The sequence below is a fragment of the Typopeltis vanoorti genome, chromosome 11 (genome assembly GCF_054136105.1).
Source record: "Typopeltis vanoorti isolate ZY-2024b chromosome 11, IOZ_Tvanoo_1.0, whole genome shotgun sequence".
NCBI classification, from domain to species: domain Eukaryota; kingdom Metazoa; phylum Arthropoda; class Arachnida; order Uropygi; family Thelyphonidae; genus Typopeltis; species Typopeltis vanoorti.
The window spans coordinates 50,246,320-50,262,009 of NC_143559.1; the positions used below are offsets into that span (position 1 = coordinate 50,246,320).

At 34.1% G+C, this 15,690-nt stretch overlaps 1 protein-coding gene across 1 annotated transcript in view; it reads left to right on the forward strand.

The window, feature by feature from the left end:
- Sec10 (Exocyst complex component Sec10) overlaps window positions 1–15,690 on the forward strand; it is a 225,602-nt gene that overhangs the window by 62,259 nt on the left and 147,653 nt on the right. The window contains exon 8 of the mRNA XM_090400320.1: window positions 10,026–10,102. Within this exon, the coding sequence (XP_090256446.1) occupies window positions 10,026–10,102 (77 nt within the window). The remainder of the gene's footprint in view (window positions 1–10,025; window positions 10,103–15,690) is intronic.

Here is a 15,690-nt window from a genome sequence, read left to right on the forward strand (position 1 = left end):
CTGGATATTGAACATCCTTGTTGTCGAGGAATAGTTTGATTTCATTTATGCAAGATGCAAAACGCTTTAACATGTGTCGCCTCTGGAAAGCCATTGAACCCTGTTGTACTGGAGAAGATCTGAATACTCGCTCTCCATTTCACTTAGCAACTCTTTAATTGTCAATGGTTAAGTCCCCTTGCTACAATGGTGTTGGTAATCTTAATTACCAATTCCATAATTTTACCAATTTCTTCTGTAAATGTTTGTGCACAAAGTGCTTCCTGGTGGAGTATACAATGAAAAATAATCACTTCATGATTAATTTTTCCTTATAAAATTAAAACAAAACTCTTTTTCTCTCCCATCATACTTTTGCACCATCGGTTGCAATTGACACAATTTTATTGAGTGGGATATGATTTTTTTCCATGCATTCAAGGACGGCATTTGCTATGTCCTCTCCATGCGTTTGGCCCTTGAGTGGCAATAATCCCAGAAGTTCTTCTCTCGGACCCTCAGATGATACATACCGCACAAAAAGGGAAACTTGAGCTGTGTCCTTGATGTCGCAAGACTCATCTACTGCAATTGATAAAGCTGAAGCTAATTTAACATCTTCGACTTGTTGGTTGGTCATGTTTGAGGACATTGTGACTGTCCTATCTGCTACTGTTTTGGCAGATAACAGTAGGCTTTTAATTTTATTTAAAATCTCTGCTTTGTTTTTGAAATCCCGAAAAAGTTCTTCGGATGCATTAACAAAACATTTTATGTATTCACCATCTGTGAATGGTTTTCCTCTCTTAGCGATCTCCTGACTCACTACGAAGCTTGCAATATTAACATCATTGGCAGACTCTCTCCAATAATTAAATACAGAACTTGATTTTTCAACATTTTTCTGAAGTTCTTCAACTGCTCTCTTTCTCGTGTCACTGACAGGATATTTTCTAGCAAATGTGGCATGTTTTGTCGTGAAGTGTCTCTCCAAATTTGACTTTTTTGTGTGCGCCAGTTTTTCTTGGCAAATAAGACAAGTTGGAAGGCCATCTGAGTTTGAGATGAATGTGAAAGATTCAGTTTTAAAGCCATGATGCTCATCTGTTGTTTTTCTTAGTTTTTTCTTCATAGCCATTTTGAAAAGCGCCCTAAACAATATATTTTATTTAATACGTTATATAAGTACATTATATAAAAAGAAAATAAAAAGAGCTAAATGATTATTCAAAATAATAAATGACAATAATTCGAAAATATAATAAAAATAAATCTCACCAGTAACACATTTTATTGTAACAATTGCATGTGAAATAAAACATGGTGTGGTATGTCGCGATCGTAATAAATATAATAAAACCAATATTATATATATATATATATGTATATGTATATATATGTATATGACTACTACTATTAACTCGGGGTTGGGATATGTTCATTTTAATATAAACTGACTAAAAATCCGAGAATTATAACAAAGAAACTTATTTGAAAACACAACATGTTTCGTCGAGATTGACTTCATCAGGCATTAAGAACATAGAAAGCTATTAAAAGACACTGAAAAAACATTGAGACACTCTAAAGCTATACAATTATAAAGCTATAACATTCGACTGTAAATTACAGTTATTATGAACTTGAGCTATAGTCCGTGTTAAAGTTCTATTGTTGTACACTTGTACATGATTTCGAGTATCTGATAGTAGAGCTGAAAGAGTCAGGCAAATTATAGCTGAGATTATTGTTCATACGAAGAGGGTCCAAGGTGATTTCTTTTGACTCGACAATGCGGCATTCTACCTCATCGTGGCAAATGTGTAGGTTTGAAGTTGTTGTTCAATTTACTTCATGTTGGCAGCTTTCGTTGTTCATGTTTATTGAAAACAGGACATGGCCTGATAGGGTAGTAGCTCTGGTTCTCTTGTAAGCAATGTCTCTCTGGTGTTCCTCGAGACATAGGAGGATAGATTTCTCTGTTTGGCCATAGTAAGGGTTTCCGCACTCACATATGACCTTGTATACACCTGGGAATTGTAGAAGTGTGTGTGTGTATATATATATATATATATATATATGTATATATATATATGTATATATATATATATATATATATACATATATATATATATATATATATGTATGTATATATATACATACATACATACATACATACGCACGCACACACAGCAATTCCACGATTAGTGCGCCTAATGTGTTCTTTAAAAAACAGGCACATTAATCGAAAATGCACCAATTGAGTATAATAACCTATGGAAAAAAGTATAATTTGTTCCTCAAATGTCTTTTTTTACCCTTGATTTTTTTTATAAAAGAATTAGGGTATGTCTCGGGGCCTAGTTAAAGGAAAGCTATGAAACTGAAATACAATAAAACATATTCAAAATATAAATCTATTATTCTGACTGGCATTCTGTTTCTTTTTTTCCAAACAACTGCCTCTTCTGCAAATTTTCCTGCTTGTCTCTCTTCACAAGGGCCAGTCTCTAAGCATTGCTACTTAAAAGTTTCGGTTGCACGAAAATATTTTAAATTTGTTTCTGTGAAATCTCTTTGGGCTTGTCAGTGATTAAATTTTCTTCATATTCTTCAGGATCTTCCTGCTGTGCATCTAAATTTAGCAGGTCGGAATCACTCAGTTTTTCAGAATGAGATTTAATTAACTTAGATTCATTTGAAAAGCCTCTAAAATCATTTGTACAATGTGGTAGAATGTGCCTTCCAAATGGATTGCATATTGCTAGCAGTAATTTCATTCGACTTTGCGACTTTATAACCAGGCTGAGGTTTCTCTGATTTGGCCAGAAAAGTCTTGGAAGGCATTGGCTTCCAAAAAGAAGGCCAGTTTCATTGACATTAAATATTTGTTGGTCACAATAGCCCTCTTCTTATACAATTTTCTTCAAATCTCTGGATAATTTGCGGCCACTCCTTATCGGCACTTGCAGCTTCGCCTGTGATTAGAACATTATGTAGGCTATTTCTCAAACCACCCAACACTAACGTGGAATTCTTCTTTTCCATTATTGATAGCCCTTTCTTTCAAGGTTGCAAAGAGACTTAATGCTTTTGATTTAATAAAGACTAAAGTCAGTTCTTAGCATGATCCGTTTTTGGTTACAATCTTCGATCTATGTAGAAAGAAGTCTTTCTAATGCAATTGTTATGATACTTTGATTTTGAGTGCATGCACGGTGAACTTGAATCAGCCTTACATTTCTTGTTGTATTCAGCAGCTTTGTTTAAAATTGCTCTTATAGTTGATTCACCCATTTTTGTGTCCTTGTCTTATCTTTGCTCTAGGCCTTGTTCACTTTCTTCATTATTTCAAGTTTTTCTTCCAATGAGATTACTTTTCGAATCATTTTCACACTTTTTTTTTTGGTCACTGATTCTTTTACTCATGATTAAAGGTTGGGAAAATACTTTAAAATAATAAAAAAAAATGTAGAGAAAATAATTGCAAAGGAGATACGAGGTATGATCAGGAAAATGCTGTGTAATTAGCAGATGACATAAATTTTGAACATTAATTTGGAACATTACATGGTAAAAATTTGGAACATTACTTGGTAGTATGCCATTAAAAATAACTTTGTAAAATGTTTTAAATCAGTAACTAAATTATTTCATTCTGGTGAGTGATTTTTTAAAATAGTCAGCCATAAAAAATGTATAGATAGAAAATTTTTAAAATAGGTAACATTTATTTTTAAGATGTATATAGGCGCACTAATCGAATTTCGGTATCGAAATTCACTAATCAAAAACGCACTAATCGGGGGCGCATTAATTGAGGATCAGTTGCGTCGTGTGCTCATTTCGATTGGGTGTTTGTCATGTGGATTATGCAACTTGCGCTACAAATTTCACGTTAATTTGACTGTACGCATGGGCATGTGTGTGCGCTGAAAATTTTCCACGGCGGGGAAGCTTGAAGACAAATAATTACTGTATTTTCTGGTGTATAAGACACACTTTTTTACCTTAAAAATTCATCTTAAAAATGGGGTGCGTCTTATATAATGAAGTTAAGATCGTTTCCTCTTTTCAAAATCCCTTTTATGTTCCAAGATCTTTGTAAGCGGTTAATGATGCAATCAAATTGATGCGTGACCTTCACGTGACTTCTAGTGCATCATTGGCTAAGAAAGGGGAGTCCCTATTCAAATTTCATAATATCTTATCCGAGTAATCAGTTACCAATGTTTATCAGTATTGAGTTGACGTGTTGAGATATTTTGTGTTCAGTTTGATATTTCCCCGTAGATTTTAGTGATGGAAAAAAACAGGTGATATTCATATACTTCAAGTTACAAATTGCAGGTTGTAAAATATGCGGAAGAACATGGGAATAGGAAGCTGAAAGACATTTTGGACCTCTGCCTACAGAAAAAATGATTAGAACTTGGCGTGGTCAGAAGGAGATTTTGTACAATTTGCATAATGAAAAGCGCACGGAACGTGGAAAAATTGCGAAGTGGCCAGAACTAGAGACTGAAGTTTTGAAATGGGTGCAAGAAAATCGACAAAATGGCATTGCCATTTCAACAAAAATGATTCATACACATGCAGTCAAAGTAGCCTGTGAGCGTAACATTGAAGATTTTAAAGGTGGTGCGTCATGGTGTTAACGTTTCATGAAACGCAGTGGACTTTGTATGCATACAAAAACAAAAATCAGTCAAAAAATGCCAAAAGAATATGAAGACAAAATTATTTCTTTTCATAAATATGTGATTCAACATCGAAAAAATTACAATTTTGAAATGGGAGAGATAACCAATATGGATGAAACGCACCTAACCTTTGATGTTCCCTCAAATAGAACTGTAGCTGAGAAAGGTGAGAAAAGCATTACTAAAGTTTAGGTTTTTTCCAGAAAATTGTATTAAATTTCTTGGGTGCATCTTATACATAGGAGCGTCTTATACACCGGAAAATACGGTACATCAATAAACGTCTTTTAGCTTTTTTTGATGTAATTGTTTGTTCATGTGAACTATAAATACATTGTGGTCATTTGGCATCGATACAATAAAAATACAATAAGAATACAATAAAAGTACTTGTTTTTCTTGCATCTGCAGTATAATGGCTGTATGCAAAACGTTTTAACGTCCTTTTTCGTAAAGTAAAATCAGGGGTGCAAGTGAGTTATATGGGAGGGCAAGTTATATTCGGCAGTAAGCATTTCGCTGACAAGTTGACATCTTTCTGCTGCTTCCCCTGCTCAGCTGACTCTATGGTGAGTTACAATGATAAATATTTTTCTCATTACAGTTTTTTTTTTTTCAAACCAACATCATTAAAATCAATTTAATAATACAATAATCAATTTTATACTGAATAATATTATAAATTTATATATAAATAAATATAAATAAAATAAATAATTATTTATAAATTTGAATTTGAATTCTTTGAATCTGCATCTGCACTCAGGAATCAACCTAATTTAAACAAATTAGGTTGATTTCTGGTTGCATTAAACTTCCCAAAATTTGGGAAACTTGAATGATCAGAGATCCCTCTTTACATCCCAGGCCACCTGCAAATGCCCATAGAGGGCGCACTACCTAGATAGGATTTTAGTTTCACTTTGTATTGTATTTGTGTGTGTTGTTACAAAAAGTTTTTGTAATCCCCGAAGATGTCTCTGTGACGGAGACGAAATATTGGAAATATTAAAATTAGTTTTAATCCTTTCTCAGTGTTGTTAATATTCCATTAAACCTCTAACATAAATTATTTATAAAATATTATATATATATATATATTATAAATTTATAAATAAATAAATAAAGTTACATTAATTTTCTATTAATTTTCCCCTATTAAAAGCTGCCTGGCAAGTCAGCAACTCGATTTGTAAATTTATGGCATGCACACATAAAAAGGTTTGCCATCCCTGCCCTAGACCTACCTGGGGTATATCAGGTCCTTTGGTGCTTTAAACTGTCCTACTTTGGCCAAACAGGACTACATCCAGTTTCACCAGTACAGCCTCTGGGCTTGCAGACCATGCTCTGGATGCCTGCCACACAATACGTTGGAAGAAAGCCATGTTACTACACCGCAGCAAATTTAAATATGAAAGATTATTCATGGAATCAGCCTCAGCTCTGAAAAAAACTTTCCAAACCTCAACAAATTTGGGAAGCTTGCATCTTGAGAACTTCAGTCCAACAGCCACAACCCAATATAGCCCTCTGGGGGCACCTTTAGGACTCTAGGAACAACTAGTTTTCTGTCTTCTGTCTTCTCTGCTCCATTTGCTTTTTTGTAGTGCCTGAGTGCATGTGTCATAGTTGTATGTTCCCATCAAAATGGCAATGTGACGTTGCCGAAATATAGGAGGTATTTATTAAAGTTTCTTTTAATTAATATTTCAGTATACATTGTAAATTCCTTAAATAATTTAATAGTCAATAAACAAGTGATGGTCCCACACCAGATGATGAAATTCGTCTTTCTATGCGAAGAAAATCAAACATCTATGCTGGTGATGACATTCAAACCCACATGCTTTTAGTTGCAGAGCAGATACATTAATCACTTGGCCATATAAGCTAATCAAATATGATTGAATTAATCTTTAGCTCATTAGGAATTGTGCTTATGTTGAAACTCAAGTTGAATAAGAAAGTCATATATATTGCTGTTTTTTTTTTGCACATGTAGGAAGGAGGAGTACTTGGGATGACTTTCCAAAATTGAAAAAGTCTAAAGTCTGCTTGTTTTTGTTGTTGTTTGGATTGTGAATGTGAGGTTCACAACTTTCTATATAAAGAAAGTTGTGAGGTTCACAACTTTCTTTATATAATTTTTCAAGATTATAACTTTTGTATAGGACTTGAGTTTGGCTCCAGTGAATTCTGTGCCTAGTGGATAAGACACGGCTAGCTAAACCAGACTTATCAGACTCTTGAAATAGAATATACTTGATGTTCTTTTACATGTTCCTGTCATAAATACTCTTGCAACTTTTACACATACTTGTGCTGCCCACAGAATTGCATGAATCCAGTTCTGTTTGTGGTGCTGTGTACATCCAACATTTGCATGTTATCAGTAGAAAAAGTTGTCTAGCTGTATGGGTTAACATGCAGTGGGAAGATTATGAGAACCATATAGCTATAATAGCACTTCACAAGGTTGGAATGCAGCTACCTGTTATTTTCAACACATTAAAAACACTTGGGATCAGTAGAATGATTGTGTATCAGACTATTAACCATTATAACAATACAGAAGATGTATCTTATAACGATACAGAAAACTTGGTCTGCCTGCGTCCTAACACAGTGTGGTCAAACTGTTCTTTGGCAGCGAGATACATCTTCTGTATCATTATAACTACTGATCCCAAGTGTTTTCACTTGTTTTATTGAAGTGTTTCAATGAAACACTTCAATTTCAAGTGTTTCATTAAGAGTCATTTATGACAAGAACATGTCACTTTGTTTCATGCTAGGAAGTCAACCTTCTAACAGAACTCACCCCTGCACGCAAGTCAAGGACCACACAACGGTGGTTGGAGGCAAATGTGCCTGACTATATATCATAATCTGATTGGCCATCTGGAAGTCCCAATCTGAATCTGTTGGACTTCATATTGTGGTCGTAGCTTGAGAGAGTAAGCCTGCAAGAAACAACATCCCAGCATCACCAGCCTGAAGGTGGATTTGGAGTGAGCAGTGTTGTGCAGCATTTCCGTTGGATGTTGTTCATGCTGCCATCAATATGTGGTCTCACAGACTTCGGGCATGTGTGAAGGCAAATGGGGGACATTTCGAACATTGAGTGCTGCTATATGCATGTTATACATGTGGTTTGTATGTGCTGAAAACCGTAAATGAAAGTACTGCTAGATTGAAGGTTTATGCACTGTTCAAGTTGTAACAGTATTTGTTATTACAGGCAGAATGACTCATCTGCTTGTAATGACAAAGGCTTTGTGAACAAGGGATCCTATAAACTCCAGAATAAGAGAGAGAAAGATATATATATATATATATTTTTTTTTGAGATTTTTGGAATTTAGTTTAAATTCCTTCTTAGCCTCTCCAGATTCCTTCACTTCTTCCTTAGAATCTTGTGTGGGACAAGAGGCACTAATGTCTCATTGTCCAGTTCTCCCATTCTGATATTTATCTACATCACTCTTCTTGATATTGCTGCCATTCAAGAAGATTATCATTGTATTTACTGTTGATATTCCTTCAATTTGATAATTATTGTCTAAATATAGCATCTTGTATTTGTTGCTTAGAAAGAGTTTGCCTGTTTTTGCTTACTTTGTTTCAGTAACATGTATTATATCAATCTTGTACTTATCTAATTCTTCTGCTAGTTCCATTTCTTTTTCATTAATGCTTCTTATGAATTTTCAGCTCTGTTAATGTTGAATTGGGATTTGTTCCAGTAGCTGACTTTTTACTGTTCACTGACAAAAGCAACAGGGGACCTCATTTAAGCATCCCAGCTGGCATGAAATTCTCTCATATTGTACCATCATTTTGCATTATGGTTTAATCCAGTAAGAATACAATTATGTTGGCTAAATTTCAAATTGCCAGCCCATCCTCATTCATTCAGTATCCAAGTAGATACCTAACAGAGTGCGCCAGAAGGAAAGAATTGGATGTTAGGCTAGAAGCCCTGGTCTGTTCTCTGCTTTTCTTAAAAGGCTACATGGAGGTGTTCTCCCAGTTATCCAGCTTTGATCCTTAATCACTCCTTAAAAACAATATTTTAATATGTGAAATTATAAGCTTCATTATTAATAACATAAATCAGTTTTTTAGATAACTCAAATTTTACTTAATGTTTTGTTTTATAGATAATGCAGTTTTATGTATATTACTCTTATGTCTTCTCTATGCTATTTTTTAATTATACTTAAAAATAAGGAATACAGTCAGTCCTTGACTTGTGACTGGATTCTTTTTTTGACAATCTGGTTGTAAGTGGAAATCACTATATGAATTACAAGGATGTGTCAACAGTTAACATGCCAGAATGCTAAAATGTATAGGTCTGTTTTGTTATATTTTTTAGCTAATTTTACTCTTTGTTTATACTGTATAATTTGTAATTTAAATTTATAATTTAAATTATAATATATTTATAATTAATAATTTTATTATAAATTTATAATATAATCTAAAATCAGCAGGAAACAGGTGAGGTGACAGCAGGAGTTAGTTTCTTAAAAATTTGTATGTTATGTTCAACTTAGTTTCATAGTTAATTATTAGTTGTATCCTTCTCTAATACTAGTTGTATCCTTCTCTCTACTTTGCTAAATCTTTCCATGTTGGGATCTGGTTAATTTTCTCAAACAAAATAACTGAGCTGCCTTTATTAACATAGGCAAAAACCTCTGTCAATTTTTTTTTTTTTTTTTGCTCAAAACGTTTTTGTGGACTCACTTTTTGTATGAGAGTGCTTCTTCACAGCTTCTGACAAATGCTCTACGTAATCTTCCAACTTCCAACTCTTCTCACTAACACCACCAGTCTCCAATCTCTTATAAGACTTTGTCAAATACTGTGAATGTATATGAATATATATTCAGCAGCTTCTTTCATATGCCATTCATACACTCTGCTGTGACATCACTTCACTACATGCTGACCTGCAAGTTATTATATTCTTTCCAAAAGACAGTTTTCTTCATCTCAGTAGCAGCAAGAGTCTGAGCAAAATCATTTTTCATGGTTTCAGAAGTGAGGTGATATTTAGTGAACATGTTAATGGAATGGCTGTCATATAGTACAAGTCATATATCACACATGCTGTGACTTGAGGGCTGACTGTACAGTACTAAAAAATTGACAAAATTTGGTTATTCTGCTGCAAAATCTCTCATGTAATTATTTTTTACCTGTTACATAATTCCATTTTCTGAAATTTTATATATGGTATTGATGATCAGACCTTGACAAACAATTCTAGTAGTATTGAAAGTGAATCTAAGTATAACAGTTGATTTTCTTTTTCTCTTTCATATTTAGGAGTATATAAAATTCAAACTAGAAGACAGATCTGACCAAGAAAGATACTTAAAAACCTTTTATGATCTTTATGCAAAGTATGTAAAATTTATTATTCAAGTTATATACCCTTACAGTGATTATTGTAATTTTAAATATGATATGTGGTTATTAGTAAAATGTTTGCAAATTGTAGATATTTTTTAAAAGTAAATTACATAATTCAGTCCGATTCAGAATAGCTGTATGTTTAGTTGATTTGCATTCCAAAACTTTAACATCTATTCAATTGCCAGCTTGAGGGAAGAAGATATTCTGACTTAAGGAGTTAGATTGAAACATTGGATGCCCTCACTGGTCAGTAATATCATTATCTTCTCCCATCTTCAATTAACTTGCTTCAATAGCCAGTCGTGGCTAAGTAACTTGGGGTATTCATAAATCTAATTTATTAATTTGTGATGATTAAACATTGCTGCATCTGTTATGGTGTTTTCTGGGCATTTTACCTGTTCTGAAGGACAACTAACGAAATTTCCAAGAGGAAAATTACCTCAGTAATGCTACCTGCCAACTCACCTTTAGTTAAGTTTCTCCCATTAGAGACAGGATTAGTTAGCTTTCAAGAATATGCAAGCAGATCAGAAGATTGTATGGTCATTTAAACAGAATGTTGGAAGAAAGATTAAAAACCTCTATTTTTTACTAGGATGGCATTTAAAAGATGCAGAGAATGTCAAAATCTCTAGGTGGATTGATGAAGATGGTTGGTGCCTTGCAAGACTGAAATTCAAGATCTGCCTGTTGGTGTTCTGATAAATAGCAGATTAATTGAAAGAAAACTGTTTACAGGAAGCTAGCAGCAATAATGTAAACTGAGTGGAAGGATTTTTTCAACTCAGTAAAGAAGGCAGCTTAATATAAAGGAAAACAGTTTGCTGTTTTTGCATCTTGAAAAAAAAAAAAGAAAAAAAGTAGGAAGTGAATACTACAGATAGAAATGTTTGGGAAAATTTAAAGAAATGAGCAAAACTAATAAATGTAAGTGCCTGCTGCATTTCTGTTCAGGACATGTTCTTGTCATTACTATCACAATGTTCCAACATAAGGATTGCACAGATTCATATGGAGAGAAGATAAAAAATAAGTCTTGTTGAAGATGTTATTATTGTGTATAGTAGTGATATCTTCACACTAGTTCAGGATATAAGAGTAACAGGGAATTTGAAATAGAAAGTGATCACCATTTAATTTTGTGCAAGATAAAAATGAATGCCATATTGAAAAGAAAAATATATACAAAAATTTTAAAAAGAACTGAACTTTTAGAGGTAAACTGTAGAATTGAACAAATATATTATAGGAGATAAAAATTGAAAGATTTCAAAAACAAGAATAAAAGCTTTACTCACTGGCAAAATTTGTTAAACACTGATTGATTCAGCCAGGGAATCATGTTCTAAGTTGTTTGCAAAGTTAAAAAAAAAAAAAAAAAATGGACTCAAGAAGTTAAAAGGCAATCCTTTTAAAGAAATAAGCATATTGAAAGTCCCTAGCAATAAATCAATAGGATCTCATGAGAGAATACAGAGAAAAATGAAAAAATATCAAGCTGTGTATAGAAGTAGATAGAAGTTATGAGAAGACTTTGATAACATTTCAAAATATGAAGATGGCAAAATGTTCTGGAAGCTATTGAAAAAACAAATGAAAGAAAAAGAGTACTGTAGAAGAAAAGTACTTGATGTTTTTGTCTGTTTTTTATGTGCTGCTAGTCCTTCATTATTCAGAATGCTGATCAGACGAAAAGATAAAATTCCAAATGATTTCAGTAGAATTATGAGTGCCCATCTATAAGAAATGAAATAAAGCTAGATGTAAGAATTAGAGTAATTTACCAGCTGAGCATTACAAGTAAGATTTACAAGCATGCTTCAAAAGAGGCTAAGAAAATTTGTAGAAGAGAAACTGGGAGAAGAACCAGTTGTCAGACCCAATAGAGGTGGTCAGGATCAGATTTTTACATCAAGATATAGGTGAAAAATCATGGGAATGTAACAGGAATTTTTTTTTGTGTTGTAGATCTGAAAAGGGTTATGGCAAGGTTCCAAGGGAGATGCTGTTCAAAACAAAGTTATAGGAATAAATGGGACAACATATATATATATACACGTAGGCTGTTCAATAAGTAATAAGACTATATTTATACAGAATACATTAAAGGTAATCTGTTTTCTGTATAAATATAAAGGTAATCTGTTTTCTGTATATTTATACAGAAAACAGATTACCTTTAATTGTCATCATTTACATGGTCTTTTTCGAAGTAACTACCGTGAGACGCGATGCATTTGTCCCAACATTGCATCCACTTCTTAAACACATGTGAAAGTCTGTTTTTTGAGAGTTCTTTCAAAACTGCCTCCTCAGCTTTTACACATGCTTTGTTGCTTTCGAAATGGCAGCCTCTTAGTGGTTTTTAGAGCTGAGGAAACAGCCAGCACTCGCACGGTGCGAGATCAGGACTGTATGGAGGGTGTGGTAGGATATCTATGTTGTTCTTCTGCAAAACTTCCACTACACAACCAGCAATATGTGGCCTTGCATTATCGTGGTGCAATAAGAAGCCATTCTTCAGCAATGGACGCTTCCTTTTGACATGCTGTACCATTGTCCGTAAAACATCTGCATAGTATGAGCCGTTTACAGTACTCCCGGGTTCTACAGCATGTTGGTAAACAATGCCTTCATAGTCAAAAAAACATTATGGTCATAACTTTACCAGCCGATTTTACAGTTTTTGCTTTCTTGGGGATAGGTGAAGACGGATGCTTCCATTTACTGCTTTGTTGTTTCATTTTAGGGTCATAGTGATACAAGCAGTGTCTGATGCCGATTTTTGCAAACGCACACAAAATTTAATCGCATAACACTGTTCCAAGGACGCTTCCATTTCAATGACTGGTTGCGGCTCGTAGGCGTGCCGAAACAAGCTTGCGTTTAGTCATGTGACACTCTGGCACATCAGCCCGTATACGCCATCTAGCAACCTCCTTTGTTAATGCAGACAGCAACATTTCTTTATTCCACAGAAATTAATATTGTGATGAGTGGTTTCGTGACAGTAAAATTAGTCTTATTACTTATTGAACAGCCCTTGTGTGTGTGTGTGTATGTATATATATATATATATATATATATATATATATATATATAGCAGCTATACTTAATTTGTAATCAGCAGTTAAGTTGAAGGAAGTACAGTAAGAAGGTTTAATGTGGAATCGAGTATAAGACAAGGATGCATGATTTTTTAACCCACACATATAAGATACAAGGACCTTTTAGCACATCAATGCCATGTGTGGTACCGATGTATTTTGTTAATGAGAAAGAAGAAATCCATTGACATTTTTCTTGAAGAGCTGGAGGTTGTAGTTGTTGGGAAACACATTTTGAGGAAGGCTGTTCTGGAGGACAGTGCTATATGGAATAAATGGGAAAGAGAAGAAGCAGGGTTGATGTATTAAAACAAGAGCAGACTCAACAGAACGCAGGGGAATGATGCTTGCCAGTTCACTCAAGTAGCGACCATGGAAGTACCTGTAAGAGAGAGACAGCTGAAACAATGTTTGTGAGATCAAGGTTAAAGTGAGTATGAGGGGAAGGGTCATCTATGAGCTGAATTACTCTGCTCTGGATAACATCAAGAATGTTTAGGGAGGTTTTTTTAGTTCACCATCTCAAATGTGTGAATAGTATTCTTAAGACAAGCAAGTGTGGGATTTGTATGCATGTAAAATAGTATCTCGAATAGAAAAGAGTACCGAGTTTTTTTATAGGCTGAGGAATTTATTCATGTGATGAGTTTATGCCAGGAGAGGCTGGAGGTAAACATCAGTCCTGTCTGGTAATTTGTGTATTACTTGAGAGTAAGAGAAAAGGCAAGAGTACATTTTTATGGTATTGGAGGTGACCAATTTGTCCTTGCCCTACTAAAAGATGGTATGGAGATTAGTGGCCAAGACATTGGTTGCAGATGGTCTCTACTCTTAGTCATCTGAGACTTGTGATCTGTTAGAAGAGTAGGATGAATGCAGTGTACTATCATCTGTAAAACTGCAGTTAGGATTGGTGGTGATTGAGAGTAGGTTATATATGTATAGGAGAAAGATGGGAGGTGATAGATGGGTCTCTGAGACATGTATTGGTAGGAAAGCTCAAAACAAGAGTTCTGTCTGCTATGAGACATGCAGTGAATAGCCAGAGAGAAATCTAGCTATCTAGTTACAGAGGGCAGGCAAATCGAATGAAGGTATTTTGTTAAGCAAGCCTCGATGCTAAACATGACCAAAAGCCCTGAAGATATTTAGGGAGCTGGCACATGTTTCTGTGACCTTTTTCACCAGATGATGATCATCTCTCACCTATTAGGTCTAGTTGGCATTTCCTCCATCTAGGAAAGTATCCTTTTGCAGTGAGAATTCTCACTGGGTTTTTCAGAGTCTTTTGTGGAAATACGCAACATCACGGAAAGGTGGTATTGACTTGACAGACAGAGAGAGGGGCTGTATATTGCACATTGGCTCCCCATGTCTCTTATTTATCATCTACAAGGATCACATTTTGAAGGAGAGTGGCATTAAACATAATATCAAAATGGGAATAATCAGCTTAGCTGTTTACTTTGTTTGATGTGTTCCCTATTTACAGAAGCCTCATAATATAATCCTGATGTTCCTTCCAAATGTATTTTGAACAGACCAACCTGTCTGCACAAAATTTCTTTTTTTTTTTAAATTATTTTCAGAAAAATTTTGAGAACATGACTCATTAGACTGATCATTCTATAGTCATTACAAGTGTTTTGCATTTACTTTTTTAGATAGCATGATGAAGTTAACTAACCAGTCTTGAGGGATTATGCCTGTATCGTAGATCTTATTAAATAGCTTTATTAATTTAGTAATGTTGTCATCTTCTAATAACATTACTATTTCTGCTGATATTCTATCAGACCCTAAGGCTTTATCATTTTTAGTTGAGTTCATCACACATTGTACTTCTGATCTTAGAATGCATTGACCTTCTATCTGTTCATAAGTATTTTCTGGGTTCTGTCTGTTATTAGTAAAGAGTTCTACATATTTCACCCATTCTTGTATTTTGTACTTTTCAGATATTATTTTTCCCTTTTTGTTTCAAAGGATACATGGTTGGTTTTTCTTAAATATACCTGAGGTCTCTTTCAGCTTTTTGTGTAGATTAAAACTGTCATGCTTTTCCTGTAGAATTTCTATTTTTTTACATTTTTCATTCATCCAGATTTCTTTTGCTTCTTTGATCTTGCATTTAATAATTTTCTGAACCTCTTTATATTTTGTTGGACTATGATTTTTATATGATCTGCATTGATCCATGAGAGAAAGAATTTCGTCAGTTATCCAATCTTTCTTTTTTACTGCTCTATCAGGACACAAGGTATTGCTACATTTCTCTATGAAGACAGATTTTAATTTGTCCCATGATTCATCGACCCTCATGACGTCATCATTCTTGATAAGTGCTATTTCTTGATTCATATCTTGACTCAATTTGTTTCTTATCTCTGTGTTTTTTAATTTTCCCAAATCAAACCTTTTTTATTGATGTTTCTTAAGTATAGCTTTCAGTCTAAGTTTTAACT